A 22218-nucleotide genomic window follows, 5' to 3' on the forward strand; every position below is an offset into this window, starting at 1 on the left:
ATCGAACCAAAACTAATTATAATTACTAGAGAATACTTTAAATATTAAAAATTATTATAGTAATTAAAGAAATTTAATACTTAATCATATGTAATTTGGTAATAGATATTATAATTAGACAGATTGACAAATCCATTTGCAAATTGTTCACCTATTAATGAAAAGTTAATGTTTTTTTTTAAACTTGTATAGTAATTTATTTATCTTTTATTTAGTAAATATTATTTTTATAATATATAATTAGGTAACATATTTTATATTCAGACATGTATGATATTATAATTAGGAAATCTGGTAATATAATGATGAATTATTAATGTTATTTAACTTATTATAGTATTTTATTTATCAAATTTTTTAAAAAATTAATGTTTAGATATATGAATTGTATTAAGAATAGTATCACAAAATCTAGCAATATTAATGAGTTATTAATTTTTATTAACTTATTATAGTTAATTATTTATTAAAAGTTTTTTTAAAAATTTGGAGCTGTCATGTAATAATAATACATATTTACAAAAATTAGTATACTTTAAAAAAGGACTTATGACACATGTGTAAAAAGTAAGAAATTTATAGTAATACAATAGCTTAACCAAATTTGGCTAAAGTTACATCAGTGAAATTGCTATATATATTCGAAAGAGCGCGAAATAGTTTTTTCATAATTACTAGAAATTGCATCTGTTAAACATATCTTAAAATCTTGATCTGTGCGTCAATACACGTATATCATTTTTCGCTCATAAATTTAACTAACTTTTATTTGACACATAAATACTGTTATATCATTTTCCCGCGTAAATTCAATTTTTTTTTTCTATATGTTGATACAGGTAAATCTCTATCCGTTCGTGTAACCAGGTAAATCTCTTCTCAACGGTTACTACTCTTAAAAAAAATTTCCGGTACGTAAATATGACCAAGAGTTTTGTCTGCAAGTAAGTATATTATTTCGTACGTAGATTAGATTTTTTTTCTTTCATAAAAACATTTTAAAAAAAAACTTTAGTAACAAATTTGCTTGCAATTTTACCAATTCTGAATCAAAACAAATGAAACAGTTATGAACTTCTTTGTCACAAATTTTTAACTTATACACAAATAAGGAAAACCTAGTACTACAAAAAATAAAATTACAATATAAGAAAAAAAAAATGTATATATAAATAAAAACTTGAGACAAAGAGCTCTCTCGGAAGAGAAGAAAGAGGCTGCTGTTTGTTCATGCGTTTTGTTCCTTGAACAAGTTTTCCCCCAAACAAAAAAAAAACACACACACACACACAGAAGCAAAAAAAAAAAAAAAACATTTCGCCTCCTCTCTTCTTCTTCTTCCACCAGTCTATTCTCTCTCGCACCATCGCAAAAACCCTAATTTCTCTTTGATTTTTCTCTTATCACAAACCCTAATTGTTTCCACCACTCGCTTCTCTTTCCATCGTTTCTTCTTCGTTTGGGTTTGTTTTAAGAGTTCTTTTTTCTTTTGGTTTTTTTTCTTCCCTTCTTGGGGAAGAAGCCATTGTTTCGTTTAAGCGATTGAATCTGTAAAACTCTGTTTGGGTTTGGGTTTGGGTTTCCCTCTTTCGTTGAACCCGTTTTTTCGATTTTTCTTGTTCTGGGGAAAAAATTCTGGTGATGCGTTGAACGAATTTTGCCTTTGTTGTGTTCAATTCTAGGGCTTAGGTTTGATTGATATCGCTAGTGATAGGTTTTATTGCGTAGGTGGCTAGGGTTTCTGGTTAGTGCCATCACTGTGAATTCAGGCTAGTACCTTATTGGTGGCTTTGGATGATGATGATGATGATGATGATGATGTTGATCTTCTAGGTTTGGTTTGGAGTATCTCTAAGCCATCTGTGGGAGAGATGGATGTGTAGAGGGTTTTCTCGTTATTGAATTTGAGTTTTCTTGTGCTTCTTGAAAGATTCAGCTTTGAAATTGGATTTTTCTTCCCTGCCCTTCTGTGGTGTGGTAGTTGATTAGGCTTGAGGTTGTCTTGAGAGTGAAAGAGGCTAGAGAATTGAATAATCTTTCTTTTGTCTGATGAAGTATAGCTTTCCTAATGGACAAACGCGAACCCTCTTTAGTACCTGAATGGTTGAGAAGTTCAGGACATGGTTCTGGTGTTGGCAGTTCAAATCACCTTCAATCGTCTAATTCTCAGCCAGGTATGCTTTAGTTTGTTGGATTTCGTGATTATTATATCTTTTTCATTGCCTTTATATTGATTTTAATACAACTGTTTGATTCATCTGAATAGCATTGTGACTCTATTTTCATTTTGGTGTAGATTCTTCTTCGTTATTACGTAATGGCAAGAATAGGAATTCTAGGAGCAGGAGTGATGTTGATTCAGTTCGGTCTCCTTTTCTCGATCGGTCTTCTTCCACCAATACAAGGAGGGGATCTAGTAATGGGTCTACAAAGCATGCATATAGTAGTTTCAACTTCAGTAGGACCAACAGAGATAAAGATCGAACCAGAGAGAAAGATAGGTCGAGCTACATGGATCCATGGGACCATGACACTTCTATGCCTTTTGGAAACTACTTGATTGGTAGGGGGCAGGAGCCTCTGAGACGATCACATTCAATGACAACAAGGAAACAGGGCAACCACCTTGCTCAAGGATTAACAGTAGGATATAAAAATGGTGGAAACATTAATCTTTACAACGGACATGGTATACATCCTGGAACTAGCCCTGCAAAGAGCTCCAAAAGTACCGGCTTCGATAAGGATTTTCCTTTGCTTAGAGCTGAAGAGAGAAATGGAGGCCCAGACGTCGCAAGAGTCTCATCTCCTGTTCTAAGTCCTACTGTTCAGAGCTTGCCTGTTGGTAATCCAGCCTTGATTATTGGGGAAGGTTGGACATCGGCTCTGGCAGAGGTTCCCAATGTTATTGAGAAGAGTAGTGGTACTGCCTCCCATGATAATGTTGGTAGTTCGGCTAACTTAACGGGATCAACTAGTCGTAACATGGCTGAAGCATTGGTGCAGGCTCCAGGAAGAACTGGTACACCACCCCAGGTATGATTTGCATCTTTGTGTTGCTTATAGTACACTACCTTTTCTGTTTTTTTCTAATAAATTTTTTGTATATGGGATCTGTAAAGGCACAAACACTCGAGGACCGAGCTATTAGGCAATCGAGGCAGTTGATACCGGTTGTACCTTCAGCACCAAAGGGCTCGGTAAGGTTTTTTTTTTTCCGTAGTTGGTCTTATTTACCTTTAGTTACCTTGGGCTACATTCAGTATATGTTGGTTGATATCTCAGGTTCATAACTCTTCGGATAAATCCAAGAACAAACCAATGTTTAGAAGTGGTGAAGCAGGTCTTGTTTCTTCAAGAAATGCCCACCAGCAGTCCTCTGTGATGCTCGGTAATCTTCAGTCTAATCCTGGTAGTCAGACCAAGTCTGAGGCGACTAAGAAACTGGTGATTCTCAAGCCTGCTAGGGAAAATGGGGTAGGTGCTGGTGGTTCACCACCCAACAGCGGAGCTGCTGCTAGCCAGCTGAACACTGCTCCATCCGGACAATTTACTGCTTCTGCTAGGAGTACCAATTGTCCAAGGGAGCTCAGGGGAGCTTCTGTAAACGTGATAGCTGGAAAAATCGCTGAAAAGAAACTTTCCTTGGCTCAAACTCAGAGCAGGCATGCATTTTACAGTGCTTTGAAGCAGAATACATCTACAAACATCTCAACTGATCCATCAAAAACTAGCACGTGCATCTTTTCTTCAATTGAGGAAAAGGCAAACAGCTCGAAGGAGCTTGTAGCTAGTGACCCTCCAAGTGCACTGGCTGCAGAAAGAAATGACATCAAGGATAGAGTCGAGAAAGTTACTGATGTTGCAGAAAGGATTTGTAGATTTGAATTGGCAGTACGTCCAGATCCAAAAGAGGCTGCGTTCCTTAGATCCCTTGGGTGGAATGAAAACGATAGCGCAGAGGAGATCAGAGATGAGGAGATCAGAGACTTCCGTGAACAGGTACATGACACAACAACTTTCTTCCGTGGTTGCTTTTTAAAATCTCTCATTATCTTTAACTCAGTTTTACTTATATGCATCTTTGAAAACAGTGCAAGAAGTTGAATCCATCACTGGTGCAGAAGCTGCCTATCGTATAAGAAGCAACCGAGGACATAGCTCCAGAGACTCTTGATCCGATTTTGTTCTGGTGTCCAAATGGAAGATAGTTTTTCTCTCTCTTTTCCTTTCTTTATTTTCTTGGGGTCTTTTTATTTTGGTTACTTCGGCGCTGGCAAGAAGGTGGGAAGGCTTTAGTTGCATGTTGTTTCTGCTTCTTCAGAGGTGCAACAAAAAAGGGGAAAAAAAAAAAACTGACTTATTTTGTACATCTTTGGTCTGAAGATAAGAGGGTTTTGTCTTTGGCATCTTCGTTTAGGTTTTCATATGTTTGATGATCATTCATGGTGAGGGAAAGAGGAAATTGCCAATGGGGGTTTAAAATAGAAAATTTAAAGAATTTATTTTCTTACCTATTTATGGAATTCATCTTTTAGCCTTATATATTTTATATAGTTTATCTATATTTATACAGTTATAATTCTTACCCAATCTTTAAATAAATAGAGCATACTTCTGACTTCTGAAGTTCGTTTTTTCTTCTTCATACAAACACTGAAAACACTACTGGAATTCTGAACAAAATTTCAACGACTCTAGTTAATTTTCTACTTCTAGTTTCACTTAAAAAAGCTTTTATGACTTTAGTTAGACAGAAAAATAATATTTGATATTCACGGCAATTTGAACCATCAAAAATCATAAACCTTTTTTTGGGAATAATTATTCAGTGTACCACTTTGCTATTTAAATGTCCACATTTTTGGGTAAATTTGGAAATTGTCTTCGTATTCTGATGTTATCATGATATTTTTTCTGTCACCTCGATGGCTCGATGTACTCTAATCTGAATTTCTTATTTTGGAGAATGTTTTCTTGGAAGATAAAGATATAAATCATTGTTTCTCCTGGATTCTATAGTTTTTATAGAAAGAAAGAATTAAGAAAGTATTCAAAGAAATGTACATTGAGAACCAATAGATATCACAAATAAGACTCTAAGGGAACAATTATTATGGAAAATGTTTAATCCGTTCTGGTTGAAGTAAAGGAATCTATTGGAATCCTTAGCTAACCTTTCACACTTTCTACAATGTTGGATCGACGATTTGTAGAAGTTTTCGGACCATACTACAGGTCTGGGATGGTGGTGCTTACAAGGAGAAGATCAGACAAATATTACTGGGAGTTAAATGTCATCGATGAAGTCTTTCCCCCTATAACCGAAGATAAAAGTTTTACTATGGGTTATGAAGACTCTCTTACAAGAAAAATTAAGGGTGAATTACTCAAATGTTACTCATTTTAGGTAATATTACCAGAATCTACAAAAAAACTTTTTTATTACTAGAATGTTTCGGGTATTTTCAAAATACCCAGCGTGCCCCTGTTTTATGTTACCGGAAAAAACGTTATTACAAAAATGTCATTGCCACGTCAGACGCCACGTCAGAAATCGCTGACGTGTACCATAACTCAGCCGTAACGCGATACAGAGTATGTTGCGGCTGAATTATAGGTATGTTGCGGCTGAGTTACTCAAAAAAACATTTGAGTAAGAGCGGACGGCTGACTTATGAAAATCTGGCTGAGTTACGCTTATAAGTCAGCCAAGAGTTATGGCTGACTTATTAAATTTGGCTGAGTTATGCGCATAACTCAGCTGTAGTAATGGCTGAGTTTTCACCTGATGGTTGAGTTGCCAAGATTTTGGCTGAGTTATCGCTACGACACGGTTGAGTTGTCAAAATTTTGACTGAGTTATCACAACGACACGGCTGAGTTGCCATTTTCCGACTGGCTGAGTTATGAAAAATGGCTGACTTATGAGATGTAGTTACGGCTGAGTTATGGTAAAAAAACTATAACTCAGCCGTAATAGGCTGACTTATCGACAAGTCAGCCGTTTGACGGCTGACTTATTGGCAAAAGATTAATTACTAGAATGTTTTTCAGTTACGGCTGACTTATCAAACGATACGGCTGAGTTACATATTTTCAGTTCATGAAGCGGCTGAGTTTGGCAGCAATTTTTTTTGCTTTTTAATTACTGTAATGTTTTTCGTGTTGTGGCTGAGTTTTAGTTAGGCTGAGTTATGGTATTGTTTCATGGCTGATTTGCCACGTCGGATGCAGCATCCATGTCAGCATTCCATGTCATCATCTTTTTCTCCGGAAATACGAAACGTCGTTCGACTCTGGTTCTTCAACTGGTTAATAAGTGAACTATTTTTCCTTCTTATTCACCTTGTTCTTCTACTTCTTCTTCACTTTCTTCTTCACACCTTGTTCTTCTACTTTTGTTCTTCTCCACCTTGTTCTTCATTATATTTCATGGATCCAGTGCCGGTACTAGTTGTGTCCGGTAATTGGATAAAGACACAGAGATATGTATTTAACTCCGACGAGAGAGGGTGTATAGTTGTGCAGATAGATGGAGGCACAACATACGACAAGCTTGTTAAGCTTGTTCTTGAAGACTACGGATTGGACTAGTTTAGACATGAGCTAAAGCTGAGCTACATGTTCTCGAACAGGGCAATGAAACATATATCGCATGATACTCCACCAGTTTTTGTCTCCAATGATCGACAGTTGCAATGTTTTTTGGGTCTATGGAAAACCGATCAGCTACGTCTCTGTGTAGAGTTTTCGGCGAAAGAGTCTACAGAAACTAGTGGAGCTAGAGGAAGTATGATTCGGCGAAGCAGAGACTCGAAAGCAGAATCTACCCCCGAAGTGTGCGGTGGGGGATTTGAAGGCACTTGTTTTGATTATGGTAAGATTGTTGACAAAGAAAACGAAGAAGAAGCTGTTGAAGTAGCATCTGACGAAGAAGAAGACGATGAATTTTCAACCCGATTTGATGTTTTCGACGACTCCGATGGTGAGTCATCTGATGACGAGAAGTTTTCTGTATTGGGCGAGCCTCAGAGTACAGTGGAAGACCCACCTACTCCGCCTCCTCAGAAGAAAGCTCATAGAGATGATAACTTTGCCGGATCGAAGATGAATCTGGAGGCTATTAGGTTGGAGGTGTCAACGCTAAAAATTGTTGTAGGACAACGATACAGTAGCAAAAAGCAGTTCAGGAATCACGTGAAACTTATTTCGGTTAGGGATGGATTTGATTTTAATGTACCAGTCTCAAATCCGAGACAAGTGGTTTTTAGGTGTTGGGTTAAGGATGCATTTGGAGAGTTCGTGCATCTATACAAGGGGATGACCCGGATTTTCATGTTCGTGTATACGATTCGGAACACACATGTTCTGTGACGAAACGTTCTACTAGATGCCGTCAATCAACAGCTGATGTACTGGCAAGTCTTTACAGGGACTATCTTGGTGATCTTGGTCCGGATGTTAAACCTAAAAGTGTCGGAGTCATTTTCAATAAGCAATTTAGTCTAAAGGTAATTACTATGTTTCGACTGACTTATTGATAATAATGGTTGAGTTATAGGTATGTATAGGCTGAGTTAATTATTGATAACAATGGCTGAGTTATAGGTATGTATAGGCTGAATTATTTACATTTTACGGCTCATTTATTGATTATTTAAGGCTGACTTATTCGAATGTATCGGCTGAGTTATTTATATATTATGGCTGATTTATTAATTTGTTGGTGTCGACAGATGGGTTATTGGAAGGCATATCGAACGCTGCTGAATGCAAGGCATATCCATCAGGGAACTCCTGAGGAAAGTTTTAGCGAGTTACCTTCTTACATATTCAAGTTAAAAAGGGAAAATCCGGGTACAGTCACGCGTCTTCAAATAGGTGATGAAGATAGATTCAAATATGTTTTTATTGCTTTTGGTGCGAGTATTGCTGGGTTTGCTTTCATGCGCAAAGTTGTTGTTGTCGACGGAACGTTTCTCCATGGTAGTTACAAAGGGACACTTCTAACAGCCCTAGCTCAGGATGGTAACTTTCAAATTTTCCCATTAGCTTTCGCTGTTGTTGACACTGAAAATGATGAGTCTTGGCGTTGGTTCTTTACACAACTCAAAGTTGCCATTCCAGACGAAAAGGATCTTGCGGTAATCTCCGACAGACATCAGTCAATAGGGAAAGCGATTCGTCAAGTGTATCCGTTGGCTTCACGTGGAATTTGCACTTACCATTTGTATAAGAACATCTTGGTGAAGTTCAAAGGAAAACATTTGTTCCCTCTGGTGAAAAAAGCGGCAAAGTGTTTTAGGCTAACTGATTTTAATGAGGCTTTCAATGAGATTGAAGCACGTCATCCCGAACTACATGGATACCTCCAACGAGCTGGTGTCCGAATGTGGGCGCGTGTTCATTTCCCGGGTGAAAGGTACAATTTAATGACAACGAATATTGCAGAATCAATGAACCATGCACTGTCAAATGCTAGAAGTCTTCCCATAGTTCAACTTCTAGAATCGATACGGGATATGATGACCAGATGGTTTTCTGAACGGAGAGAGGATGCGAAATCGCAGCAAACAACGCTCACTCGAGGTGTTGAGAAACTATTACAGGTAATTTTACATAAGTCAGTCGTCAATGTTGATAACTCAGCCGTAACAGTTACCATATCTCTGCCGTAATTGTTTCCTTATCTCAGCCATTACCATTATAGTTTCCATAACTCAGCCATTGTTGTTTCAATAACTCAGCCATAATTGTTTTCATAACTCAGCCTAAAGCGTTTTGTTTTTTGTTCTACTCCCTTATAGGACCGTGTCACCGGAGCAAGACTTATGGAGGTACAAACGATTGATGCTGTACGTGTTCAAGTGAAATATGGATCATCTTTGCATGTTGTAAATTTAGAAATAAAAAGTTGCACATGCCGTCGTTTCGACCACGAGAAAATACCATGCATCCATGCAATCGCAGCTGCAGAGCATATGGATGTGTCTCGTATATCCATGTGCGATACGAAATTTAGGAGTGTGATTTGGTTAACGGATGGGCTGGTTCAATCATGCCTCCAGATGAATCATTCCCTGCTCCTGAAATTGTGGATAATCAGAAGTGCTTGCCTCCGATTGTTGTGAACCAGCCAGGAAGACCAAAGAAGCGTAGGATCAAATCATCTTTGGAAGTTGCCACTGAAAATAAACGCCCTAGGAAGCAACACGCATGTTCGCGATGTAAGCAAGTTGGGCACAATGCGAAAACTTGTGCTCTATAGTTTATATTGTGTTATTACTCATCTGTCAAAGTATTATTACTTTATTTTGTGGTATTACTCATCTGTCAAGTAGTATAACTCTGCCATAACACACTATAACTCAGCCATAACACACTATAACTCAGCCATCACATGAATCGACGATATATTTCGTCCTGTATCATGATAACTCAGTCGTAATAAACTATAACTCAGCCATATAATCAGTCGTATAAATCAGTCGTTTGATTGTTTCTTTGATAACTCAGTCATGACATGAATCGACTATATATTTTGTTTTCCCGTAAAAGCTATAACTCAGCCGTAAATTTTATAACTCAGCCATGACATTAAACTTCACTAAAATCGTTTTGATTAGTTTCCATTACACTTCATCCAAACAACAACAAAAAATATATATAATAACAACGCCTAAACGAGAGATCTCTGGTCGGGGGAGCCCGATCGAAAAGTTTCGCCACCAACCCTCTAGCGTTCTGGACGGTCCTGCAATCGCAGAACGGGAGCTGGGCCAGATATGTCAGTCTCCAATGGTTCCTCCACTGCGAGTTCATTCACCGCAATTCGACAGAAATCTCGTACCCGTTGTAAGGCCTCTATCCTTTCGATTGGCAATCCGGAGCCTCTGGACATCATGTCCTCTATAAAAACACATGGGCCTTCAAGAAGATGGCGCTCACGGAAGGCTTCACCTGACGACTCCAGGAAATTGACGTATCGGATTAACCTAGTCAAGCAAGCTCGATAGGCCCAGACATCCGTCACGAACGGGAAGGCGGTTTCCCTCAGGGGTTCGCGATCGCCTTTCTGGAGATCGGGTACATCCATCTGATCGACCAGTTCTTTGCACGCCTTGTGCTCATCAAGTAGACGGACCATTCGCCAGTGTGCCAAGAAGTAACCTTCGACGATAAGGTCTTCCAGGACTAGAATGGTTCCCTGTAAACGGTAAAAACGATGGAGCTGGTCAAGTTTCAGCCGAAGCGCCCGAATATACGCGCCCATCCTCTTTCGCCGAGCTCGGTACTCTCGGAGTTCTAGCTGAAGGGGAGACACACCGGGGTCGACAGTATTTGAGTTTGGAGCAACCTCACGAGATCGGGACGTCTCTCCTACCTCCTGTGGAATGGGATTTTCCGGCTCCCGATTGCCGGATGCGGCGGCTATCCTTTCCCGGGCCTGTCTCAGCAATGCGGATCGAGTTCTTGCTGGCATCCTTCTATTTCTTACGCTGGTGGAAGTTCGAATGATTTATTCCCCAAACCTTCATCCCTATTTATATAGAGTCATGGGATGTAACCGCCGCTGAGTCCACCAATCAGACTGCAGCGAAAATTCCGCTGTGTCCCGAGAATAACTATAAAAGACCGTGCAACACATTTAATGAAACGCGTCTTTCGTTTTCCCGTAAAGCTATAACTCAGCCGTTAAGCAATATTTTGGCAAGTTAACCTAATAATTACAAAAACATTTCTTTTGATAACTCAGCCATATAGATCAGTCGTTTGTTTTCATATTGTCTTTTTCGATAACTCAGTCATAACTCACTATAACTCAACCATGACATGAATCGACTATATCTTTCGTTTTCCCGTAAAGCTATAACTCAGCCGTTAAGCAATATTTTGGCAAGTTAACCTAATAATAGACGCGACCTTTCTTTTGTTAACTCAGCCATATAGATTGTTCATTTTGATATTTCATCCGTTATTCACTATAACTCAGCCGTCACATGAATCGACGTGACCTTTCGTGTTCCCGTAAAACTATAACTCAGCCAATACATGAGAGTAGATACTAAAATGTGGAAGCATGAAAGGTGGATACATAGAATTAGCCGAAGAAAAAAGGGACGTTTAATACATGAAAAAGATGGGAAACTATACGAATAAATGGAAAACAATTATTTTAAAATAAACAGAAATTAGAGTCACAAATTGATAAGGTAAAACTGGAAATCACTGCTAGAAACCCTAAAGGATCTTAGAGACTTTGAGGGACAACCACCAAAGGTAACAGTTTTTGCACTTGATTTCAAAGTCTCCGAAGCAGAGAGAACGGGAACACATCACATCACAAGTGGGTGAAGGGAGTGGCGGGCTGTCAGGATAGCGATGGGAGGCTGAGTATGACTTTTTCCGGGCCGTATCAAAACGAGATAAATCATCCAGAAAATAATTACCGCTTACAATGGCATCCGAAGACATCAGAGGATAATGATTTGCATCAAACAGCTGGAGATAATGGATGGCCATATCCTCATTCCCTTGACAAATACTTAGTACCCCACATGCTAAGGTACAATACGACTGAGAATATCAATCCCACGCTGGATATCTCTATCCTCAGCCACAACCCTTAGCCCTTCGAAGTAAATGGCAATGGGGTTGCCGGCGTCAAAGCATTTGACGAAGAAAGGCCTGTGCCGCCCTTCATTTTGGAGGCCACCATCAGGGGCATTGGATGTGTTGATTTCTGATGAGGGATCAGTACAAAGGCAATAGATAGCAGTTGTCTTTAGAACTTCATCACTATATACTGCATTTTTCCCCCTACGACCAGCCCTTAAAATAGAACCAAGTGCGGTCCATCCACCATATTCTGCAGCATTTTCTGCAACAAGGGAAACGATTTTGATGAAAACGTCGTCGGGGAGATCCGGCATCTTGGGTGCTAGCGCGGACATAGTGTTGAAAAAAATAATTTTATTCTAGTTTGTAGTTGAGAGGTAATAGACTAAAAACGGGAATATTATAACTCAGGCACTTGGTTCTATTTGTAGTTGAGAGGTAATAAATAGACTAATGATTTTAGGGTCAAGCATATTTTGGTGGGAAACCATAAGTTATTCATGTAATAGACTAATAATCCTAGTGATAACTCAGCCGTCAAGTCATATATATATTTCAGCCATCACTTACTATAACTCAGCCATTACATGAATATACGAGACCTTTCGTTTTCTCGTAAAACTACAACTCAGCCGTTAAGCAAAATTTTGGCGGGAAACCGTAAGTTAACCTAATAATAGACGCGACCTTTCTTTTGATATCTATAACTCAGCCATCACATGAATCCATAAAACTATAACTCAGCCGTTAACTAATATTTTAGCGGGAAACCATAAGTTAACCTAATAATCGACGTGACCTTTCGTTTTTCTATTGTTATATTACATTGTTCTATTTTTTAAAGATTCATCTCCATTATCTAATTTGGATTACCATCTTATAATAAACATTCTCTCCTTCTCTCCTACCAATATCAAGTGTTGTTATATCTCATATATGTTGTAACTTGTAAGAGTTTGATTCTATATTTTAATGTAGAAAGTATTATATATATTTAACATTGTTTTCAATTTTTATTTTATTTATATAAAAAAAATATTTTTTTTTATATTTCTTGCCTTTCTAATCTATTCATATTTATTTTTTAAATTTGCATAGTTAAATTTAAATTCGCATATGTTGGTTTTAACAAAACAATCAACTTTATTTGTGAATTAGATGTTCCTATTAATTTTTTAATGATCAATGTGTAACATATAAGCATTTTGTCTTGCAATCACAAGTTCCATTTCCATTGCTTAACTTCATGGTTAAACTATAATATATGTTGTCCTATTTGTAGGAATAACAACATACTTATTTAATTTATTTAAAAGAGCAGATGATTAATCGAAATAAACATTTATCCAAATTTTATAATTCAATCAGTGAGTGTACTTATTACTTTGAAAAACTTTTACATTGAAGTTCATCAAATCATATAAGAAAACTAAAATACTATGTCACTTCAAATTTGGAAGGAAACACTTGGTATTCCTTTTTAAAAAATTCAAAGCACATATAAAAATTTATTAATATTTAACTCACTTTAAAGACATTAAATGTTATTTAACTCAAAAATAACTTCTATCCAATAATTTCATACATTCCTCCCACAAATAAAATATATATATATATATGTTCAAGATTGTATTTAAATATTACATAATTTTTTAGTTAGCTAAATTTATAGTCACATATATACAATATATATACATAAGAATTTATATTACTTATTAACACCATAATTCGACCCATTATTTGCTTAACTCAAAATTGGTTTCAAATCCAACTAAAGAAAAACAAAAACGATCTTATTGATATTAGACCAAAACATGGGCATACAAACATAATCACTTACACGGAAGATATTTTAAAAAAATAACTTATTATTGTAACATCAACGTATGAAGGGTTTACATAAGCAGTTAATTAAAAAATCTATAATACAATAAATGTATTGGAAACAATATCAGTCAATGATAAGATTGGATCCTCAAAAGCAAGAAACAACATCTTCATAATTCATAAAAAATAAACGCTACAATTATACACATCTAAACGAAATGGTATAAACATATAGTGTATAAATAAAAGTGACGGCAAAGCCCGTATATGCCTAACTAAAACGAAATAATACAAAAGAGAAAACGAAAAGACCAAAAAAACAAGAAAGTGTCAAGTACATTATAAGCCACGCGTTGCGTGGAAAAGCACCTAGTGAAACCAAAGAAAAAGAAAAAAAAGCGCCACGTATACTTTTTCGGTAAATTGCATTTCCCAATAAATTATTTGCCAGTTGGGATCCGCCGACCACTCGACGGATTAGATAAATGATAAATCTCTTCTCTGCTGTTCCTTCTTCTTCTTCTTCTTCTTTAGCGTACTTTTCCGAGTTAACTCAGTTTCCTCTCTGGTTTCACTCATTGTCGGATCCCCATAAAAATAAAAAAAAAGCCTTACCTTTTCGTCTAAGTGAGACAATCGACTTACGAATCAGTCAATTTAGTCGTAAAAGCAAACTAGGGTTTTTCTTTTTCTAATTATGTTTCGTTTGTGTCTTCTTTTAACTCTTTCTTATGATTTTCAGACTTGAGTTTTGGTTTTAATTTGATATCTGTTTTGTTAAGATGGCGACTGAAAACCCTATTACTACGGAGACTGTTGCCCTCACTGAGAAGAAAATGGACATGTCTTTAGGTTTGTTTTATGTTGTTTTTCTTATTTAACTCATACAAAAGATGCATCCTTTGTTTATTTATAGCTGATTGATCATTCATATGTTCTTGTGGGCATAGATGAAATTATTAAGATGGAAAAGAGCAATACCAATGTGAATAAGGGCAAGAAACAGAGATCGTCGGTTAGTTTCTTAAACAGCTTACATGTTTTCCTGTCTTTGTAAAAGAGTTTGATGTCGCTTTTGATTCTTTTATTGAACATTTTGGCATGTCATTATTTGTGTTTGAGCAGAATAAAAAGGAGAAATTTAATGGTCCTGCGAAAAATAATACGGTTAAAGCACAGCGTTATATGGACTCACGGTCTGATGTTAGACAGGTGAGTGTTGTTGTGTTCTCAGGCCACTTAGATTTGTGTTAATTTGTTGTCTTTAGTTTGTTCTCTTGGGTTATTATTGTTGGTCTTATGTATATCATATTTTCAGGGTGCGTTTGCTAAGAGAAGGTCTAATTTCCAAGGAAACCAGTTTCCTGTAACAACAGCTGTTGCTCGTAAAGCCGCTTCTGCTAATCCGCGTGGTAGGCCTTATAATACTGGAAGGATGACGACTAATACGAATCAATCAAGGTCTACACTGCTTGATAACTCTCTGATTTGTTTATTGACATGAGCTACTTCTTTGATCTTCCATTGTGTCTGATGCGAGAGAGAAGCTTCTTAGCTACCTTACCATAGGGTGTTTCTGTGGAAAGCAACACGAGTTTGTCTGTTTTTTAATCCCTTCTGGAGGGTGGATGGTCATCAGAAGGGATTAAAATTGTCATTCAAATCATGTAGTTGAGTCTAAGGGGATAGTTGGAGGAGTAGATAAACACTCATGGGTTGTCATACTTGAGATAAAGGAGGGTTGAAGCTCATTAATATTGAGCAGAGACTTTGCTTATTACGAGCTTTGGAGTTTGCTCAAGACTTTCTCTGTTTTTACTTGAAGTCAGTGTTTACTTGTCAGATTTAGCAGTTTGATACCAAACATGGTCTGATGTTATCACACTCAATTCATGAAACTCAGTTGCATTCATAGCTCATAGATGTTGAATTCTGTCTTTTTGCTGCATCTTGAAGAGTAGAGCTTGGTTCTGTTGGTCGATTGTTTGTGACACTGAGATGGTAGATGCATGGTTACTGGGACAGCATAGAGGACTCAAATGCTCAGATACACTGCTACGTGTTACTGGATCGTCTTTCAAACTGTCTGCTCTTGATTGGTCATAAAGTCCTAAAGAATTTGCTCAGATACACTGTTACTTCTGTCGGGACCAGAAGTTCGCTTGATGAATTCAAGATTAAATCTGATTGGAGTCAAGAACTGCGCTTTCTTCATTTAGCTACTGGGAACCTGAAGTTATTTACCTTTTGTATTCATCGATTCGTTCCTGCTTGAGTTTGCTAGATGTTTTGTGTGCACTGAAGGCTCTAGTATCATGAACGTTGCCTTAGTTGTCTATTATAAAAGGCTCTTTTTTTATCTGGTTGTTACATGGCTTTCTTCTTAGATCCTTCTATGGTGGTCAGAAGTTTAGAGTTTATTATCCACTACACGGTATCAGGACGTTGATCTATTTGGTGCGAGTTCTCAGCTGAAATATGCGAGGACTCTGATGTTCCTTTGGTGGCTTGTACCTGAAAACATTTTGCCAGTTTATTTAACCTGTTTCTTTTGTGCAGGTTTATTACTCCACCAGTTCAGAATAGATCTGTACAGAGAGGGTTCGTCGCAAAGGTAACGTATACATATCCATCTGTTAGGTTGCATTAGATCCGGTTTTGTAACGCAAAGTGATTAGGGAACTTCAAGAAACTATACTTTAGAAGAACTAATGCTAGTGGAGTGAAATTGTGAGTGATGTAGTCCAATTATATCTGAAATCTGATCTTAATTCCATATTCAAGACATATCATGAGTAATGAACAGACCCAGTTGTACTTCTTGACATCAATAACCAAAGAGATTTGTAAGTGATTGATCGATGGATTTATTAAGCATTTTGATCTGCAAATACAATGCAGCAACATCAGCAGCAGCAAAGGGTAAACATAGAGCAGAAGCAAGCTAATGGACAAAGGCAATGGCCTCAGACGCTGGACTCTCGGTTTGCAAGCATGAAAGAAGAGAGAATGAGAATGAGTAGGTTTGTAGACAATAGAAGCAATGGAGGCAACAATGGCGCTAGATTGTATCAGCAGCAGCAGCAGCGTTCGACGGTCCCGTGGGGGAGAAGAGCTACAAGATTCCCCAACTGATTTATATGATCATCAGAACAATGGCGTTTCTTGGGTAGGGTGGTGAATACATTTGCTACTTAATGCAGTTTGGTTTGGTTTCAATCTATTTAAGTGTAGAACATTCATTTGTGAATCTCTTTCTTGAAACTAGCAAAAAAATCAAAACGTCTTGGCTGTGTGCTTTGTGTGTTCTTGACTTCTTGCTTGGTCAGGGAGAGATAAATTGACCATAATACCCTTTCATCTCTTGATTAAATAAATATCAATCAATACTTGATTACTTGCACAAAAATTTTAAGCACTTGAGATTATTATAATTAAAGTCAATTGAATTTGTAGACTTTTTCAATCCATTGAGGCGCAACCGCGCAAGGTATTGAGATACTTTTCTTTCGTTTTTCACCGGTTGGACTTGATTTTACCAAAGATGATGAGAATGTGAACTCCCAAGTCCCAACCATTTATGCGTTGGAGAGACTGTTTCTTATTTTGTGCCGAAACTATTTATGAATCACAGGCTGAAACAGGTGAAATCAAAGGGCATTATTTGAATGCTTCTGCGGGTACAAATTATTAATCTCAAACTATCTAAGGGTTAGAATGGTTGAAGCAAACAAATTCGTTTATGGAATGGATCGTTTTTTATTAATCATTATCAAGTATAATACGTAGTAGTTCATATAAAAAAATTCATTGACCAACTATGAACCATTTTTACATATAAACTAGATATTCACCCGCGGTATTAATTTTTAATTTAAAAATGTAAAATATAATTTTTATTATATTAATTATATATGTATGTAATGTTTTGAAAATTTTAAATGAACAATATGTTGCATCAATATATTATGTAGTGTATAAGTAATATATTAAATAAAGATAGAGAAATACTCTAAAATAGCACTTAACCAAGTTTTATGGACAACTATAGCACACATTTCATACATTTCCAAAAATAGCACTACTTAACACATTAAATATTTAAAATTAATTTTTAGAATTTTTTTTTTTTTATGTTTGGGTTCTCAATTTCACATTTAGAGTATAGTTTTGAGGGGTAGGGTTTAGTATTTTGAATTTAGGATTTAATTTTAAAAGATTAATTAGTGCTATTTTTTTGAATTTTAGTGTGCTAAATTTGGAACAAAAACTTATTTTAGTACTATTTTTTAGAATCTCCCATAAAGATAAGCTCCCTATTAATAATTTGGGAATCAAAAAGTTACATCGCAAATTTCGGCTGTGAATCTGTGATCATTGTCCAAAGTAAACCAATATCTCTCTATTTAATCTGAAAATCTCATAGCCCAAAAATTAGCCCTGCAGTCGGTTGGGCCTTCGTAAGAGAGAGTAATCTAATGAAACCATATTTATAAATTAAAATAAAAAATATTTAATATCAATGGCATGTTTGTAAATAAGTGTGAACTTCAGGATTTATTTCATAAATATCTCCAAAAATGTATATATAGATATAATTAATTACGACGATGTGTTGTCCATCCCAAAAATAAAGTGGACTAAATTATTGATGGATTAGTCTGTTTTGACCACAATATCCATTTGAACCCTATATCTTGGACTGCTTAAAGTTGGAAAGCTTTTAGACAACGTAGCAACGCACTAAACGTTTCCTTACAAAAAAAATTATTATTTTAATCATATATATATTTATTATTTTTCATTAATATCATCTATAAAAAAAGGGTATCTATGTGTTTTAGTACATTTGTGAAACATAATTATCAAATACATACATGTACTATTTACAATCAGAAAAAGTGGGTGGTGTGAGATAGGGGAGAGTAGAGATAGAGAAAGTAGTGGGACAGGGTCTTAGGGGGTAAATTACGTTGAAGCCCCGCTCGTTTCTTTTGGGGAAAAAAGAGGAGAGAGACGGCATCAACGGAGAAGTAGGAGAGAGATTCATATATTTGGGGGTTTGTTTGTCTTTGGGCTTAAAGTTGCGGCCCATTAGAGTAAACAGAATATAAATAGAAGATGTTGGGTGTTTTTGTTGTAAATAGTATTGGGTAACAAAAAAATATGGGCCGCCAGGTTTTTTTAAATCACGAGTATTAGTGTGTAGATGGTCATAAATGAGTATTAGAAATGTGTGTATTTGGTTTTAATATTTATTTTTTCATGATTGTAATATAATTTTTTTTTTGTTTTTAAGGATTGTAATATAATCTATGATGTTATGTTTGGTATTTAATGATATGTGTACAGTTTAAGCCATCCAGTATGTTGGATAGATTCTAACCATCTACCAATATTTGTGTACGGTTAAAGCCATCCAGCATATTTGATAGATTCAATCCGTCCAACAATATTTGTGTACGGTTTAAACCATCCTGCATGAAAGATAGATTCATACCGTCCAGCAATATTTGTGTACGGTTTAAGCCATCCAGCATATTTGATAGATTCAATCCGTCCAACAATATTTGTGTATGTTTTAAACCATCCTGCATGTTAGATAGATTCATACCGTCCATCAATATTTGTGTACGGTTTAAGCCATCCAGTATATTTATTCAACCCGTCCAACAATATTTGTGTACGGTTTAAACATGTTAGATGGTTTAAACCGTACTCAGATATTGCTGGACAGGTTGAATCTATCAAATATGCTAGATGTCTTAAACCGTACACAAATATTGTTGGACGGGTTGAATCTATCAAATATGCTGGATGGCTTAAACCGTACACAAATATTGTTGGACGGGTTGAATCTATCAAATATGTTGGATGGTTTAAACCGTACGCTATTATTGCTGGACGGACTACTATTGCTGGACGGTTTAAATCATTCAACATGAATGATTTAAAACGTACACAAATATAGATATATACATATACATATACATAATATATGTTTTAGTAACTTTTATTTGAAATCGAAGGTGGTGTTTATAATTTCCTAAATATAATTAAGCTATATAAATATGTAACTGATTTTTATTGTCAAATGTTATTGTGGCATAGTGGTCTCATCCTGCACATTTCTATCTCTCCACCTGGGTTCAAATCTTGGTTGTTACCGTATTTTAAAAAAATTTCTCACTGAACTTAATTAACGGGTAAAAACGTAATTACCACTAATCTTCTTTCTTCCCCACTAAAAAACCCTAAGTTCGCTGCCGATTTCTCAATTTGTTTTTCCATTTTTAATTGAGTTGTGGGACTCCAACATCTTCTCACGTTTTCGTCTACCTAATCGTGACACTGAAGAGAATCCCCAAGTTAGATCGGACTAACCCCATCATGATCCCTCTTCCTCATCCTCTCATCGATCTCGCTGCCAAAAATTCGCCAGAGCTCTAACTTATCATCAACGACAAACACAGGAACAAAATCACAAAGGAAGCGGCTTTGAAGAAGATCGAAGCGGAGAAGACTGTGATCAAAGTCTCAAAATTGAAGTTGGATTTAGTCAAGTTAGAGAAGGAGAAGACTAACGAAGAACATATAGAAAGGAAAAAATAATAATAATTTCAATGGTATCATTCGTAAATAAGATATTTAGGTGAGGGGTTGACTGTAAACAAAATAGTGTCAAATAGTGTTAAGCGTCTATTTTGCCAATATTGAATAGTGTATGTACTAGTTCTCCTATTAAGTTCTAAAAACGTACCATTTTGCCAAATAACCCTAAAAAAAACTACACTTGTCTACTTTGTCATTTCTTAAATAAGCAATCTAAAAAATGATTTTTTTCTTTTTCCCTTCTTTCTCACTATTATATTATTTTTTTCAGCAACTCTCTAGTATCTACCAGTGGAGATGCCCTAATGATAACTTACTACATTGTGGTGCTGTTATGTAATTTCTTCAAGATGTGTAATTTGTTTTGATTTTTATGAGTAATCCTCTTTACATGTCAAGTCAACAATATAATAGTTATAGTTTTTTAGGTTGACTATATTCTTATTAGGAGAAGTTTGATTATTATCAATAATTTAGTAACAAAGACGAGATCATATCGTTGGATGAACCATGCTTTGTTTTTATTTTTATTTTGATAAACTAATAAATATATTATGTTGGTATCGTTTCTGTGCAAGAAGAAAGAAGAGGAACCCATCGTTTTATTAACCGTTGAACTAACTCAATCTTACGTAAGTTCAGCATCATCATTCAAGTCGTAGTCTCTCAAATGGTCGGCATTGACATTGACTCATTTGGTTCGTTGCTTATAACGTTTTTTGTCTAATCAGAATTTACACATTATTTAATTTGAGACCTCACTTGCTTCGACAAGTGGAAAACTTACCCCACACTATCACACACCTTGGACTTCTCTATTCTTCTTTTGGTTTCTAATGAATTCTTCTTTAATCAAACATTACGAAAAAATTTGCTAGAAACCAGAATAGAGTTCGAAACCGAAACTAATTCTGAAATATATATAAAAAGATTTCTATCTTTTTGTTATTTAAGACGTTTAAAAAGGCAAAAAATAAAAAATAAAAAAATAAATAAATAAACTAGTACGCAAAAAAAAGCTTTTTCTCTTTTCTCTCTCAACCCTTCAGAGAGGGAAAGTTTTCCGAGGATCTCAGATCTACCTCCGGCGGTGATTAATTTCCATAGTGACACCGGCCGGCTCCTATCTGACATCGTTGGCTTTCTTAGTAACGATGGTCAGCATGTCTCCGGCATCGGTGGCTTCTTAGCACCGTTGGCTGGCTTTTGGCTCGGGCATGCGTCTGCTTTCTATGGGATGATGTCCGGCTTTGTTTATGGTGATTTCGCTGCTTTCTCTATGACGGTATCAGCCGGCTTTGCTCTGATTTCCAGTGACGTTTTGGTAAGAGGTGTTTTCCGGCATAGAAGAGATTGAAAGGCTCGTGGTGAACGAGATCTGAGAGCGGTGGTGTTGGTTTGGTTGGATCTAGTGGAATCAGATGTGCGACAAGTTTTTCGGCGGCATCAGAGCGTGGTCTTCAATTCAATTCCTAGATTTACTTCTCCTCTTCATCGTCCATGTGCAGAAGCTTCGGTATCTTTAGTCTCTCTTCTCTCGACTTTCTTTTTCTTTACTCCGGCATCTCAGATCAGCAAATTGTTAGTGTTTGCTGGTTCTGTTTGTTTTGCTTTTGGATTCTACCGCTGTTTAGGAGTTTGGTTGCTCTTGGTAGTCCTTCGTCTGTGTGGGCTTAGTCGCTTTCTGGCTTGGTTAATCTTCGATTAACATCTTTTTATTTCGTTGAATCTGTAAACGACTCCTTCCACCGTCCTTAGTTTAGTTTAGTTTAGTTGAATAATCAGTCTTCTCCTGTGGTCTTCCTTGGTCTGTTCTTGTAAGGCTAACCTCTAGTGACTAGTGGGGATGCAAAGTTCTAGATTTAGACTCTTAAGGTTGAAGATTAGGTGGACAGGAAATGAGATTCTCGATCGTGGTTCTTTGTTCTTGTTAATTGTCGTATTTGTGTTCTTTGTTTGCGGTTCTCTCCTTGCCTCGGCGATTACTTGTGAGCTTTGTAGTTCCGCGTCTACTGCTCTTTCCACGTTTTCCGTTGATTGCAAGTGCGGCTTCCCTGTTCCTTTGTTAGGTGGTAGAATTTTCTAATAGAAAGCTTCTTCTGGTTACATTTACTGATTATCAATGTTTGTATTTGATAATCGTTTCTTGTAATAGTT

At 36.5% G+C, this 22218-nt stretch overlaps 2 protein-coding genes across 4 annotated transcripts; both read left to right on the plus strand.

Annotated features, from left to right (window-relative positions):
• Nucleotides 1-649: 649 nt before the first annotated feature.
• LOC104707169 (uncharacterized) lies at nucleotides 650-4543 on the plus strand. Of its 2 annotated transcripts, XM_087481334.1 has the most exons (7): nucleotides 650-730; nucleotides 840-867; nucleotides 2061-2174; nucleotides 2297-3036; nucleotides 3123-3200; nucleotides 3286-4002; nucleotides 4095-4543. In XM_087481334.1, the coding sequence occupies exons 3-7, from the start codon at nucleotides 2069-2071 to the stop codon at nucleotides 4140-4142; spliced, it is 1689 nt and encodes a 562-aa protein (XP_087337460.1). In that variant the 5' UTR covers nucleotides 650-730; nucleotides 840-867; nucleotides 2061-2068; the 3' UTR covers nucleotides 4143-4543. The 2 variants fall into 2 exon arrangements, with proteins under 2 accessions (XP_087337460.1, XP_087337455.1); XM_087481329.1 differs by lacking the exons at nucleotides 650-730; nucleotides 840-867 and having other exon boundaries at nucleotides 1127-2174.
• Nucleotides 4544-13820: 9277 nt separating this feature from the next.
• Nucleotides 13821-16858, plus strand: LOC104720398 (uncharacterized). 2 transcript variants are annotated; one of them, XM_010438307.3, is made up of 7 exons: nucleotides 13821-14100; nucleotides 14232-14301; nucleotides 14400-14464; nucleotides 14575-14661; nucleotides 14768-14910; nucleotides 16009-16063; nucleotides 16351-16858. In XM_010438307.3, exons 2-7 carry the CDS (start codon nucleotides 14232-14234, stop codon nucleotides 16582-16584), a joined length of 654 nt encoding a protein of 217 aa, XP_010436609.1. In that variant the 5' UTR covers nucleotides 13821-14100; the 3' UTR covers nucleotides 16585-16858. The 2 variants fall into 2 exon arrangements, with proteins under 2 accessions (XP_010436609.1, XP_010436613.1); XM_010438311.3 differs by having other exon boundaries at nucleotides 13903-14076.
• The last annotated feature ends 5360 nt before the right edge of the window (nucleotides 16859-22218 follow it).

The sequence above is a fragment of the Camelina sativa genome, chromosome 2 (assembly GCF_030686135.1).
Source record: "Camelina sativa cultivar CO46 ecotype springtype chromosome 2, ASM3068613v1".
In the NCBI taxonomy this organism is placed as follows: domain Eukaryota; kingdom Viridiplantae; phylum Streptophyta; class Magnoliopsida; order Brassicales; family Brassicaceae; genus Camelina; species Camelina sativa.

Bases quoted from the DNA above. Each gene is read 5' to 3' on its own strand.
- LOC104707169 (XM_087481334.1), top strand. From the start codon at position 2,069: ATGGACAAACGCGAACCCTCTTTAGTACCTGAATGGTTGAGAAGTTCA. The intron at 3,037-3,122 runs GTATGATTTGCA...GGATCTGTAAAG, and splicing joins GAACTGGTACACCACCCCAG to GCACAAACACTCGAGGACCG. The intron at 3,201-3,285 runs GTAAGGTTTTTT...TTGATATCTCAG, and splicing joins CTTCAGCACCAAAGGGCTCG to GTTCATAACTCTTCGGATAA.
- LOC104720398 (XM_010438307.3), top strand. From the start codon at position 14,232: ATGGCGACTGAAAACCCTATTACTACGGAGACTGTTGCCCTCACTGAG. The intron at 14,662-14,767 runs GTGAGTGTTGTT...TCATATTTTCAG, and splicing joins CACGGTCTGATGTTAGACAG to GGTGCGTTTGCTAAGAGAAG. The intron at 16,064-16,350 runs GTAACGTATACA...AATACAATGCAG, and splicing joins AGAGAGGGTTCGTCGCAAAG to CAACATCAGCAGCAGCAAAG.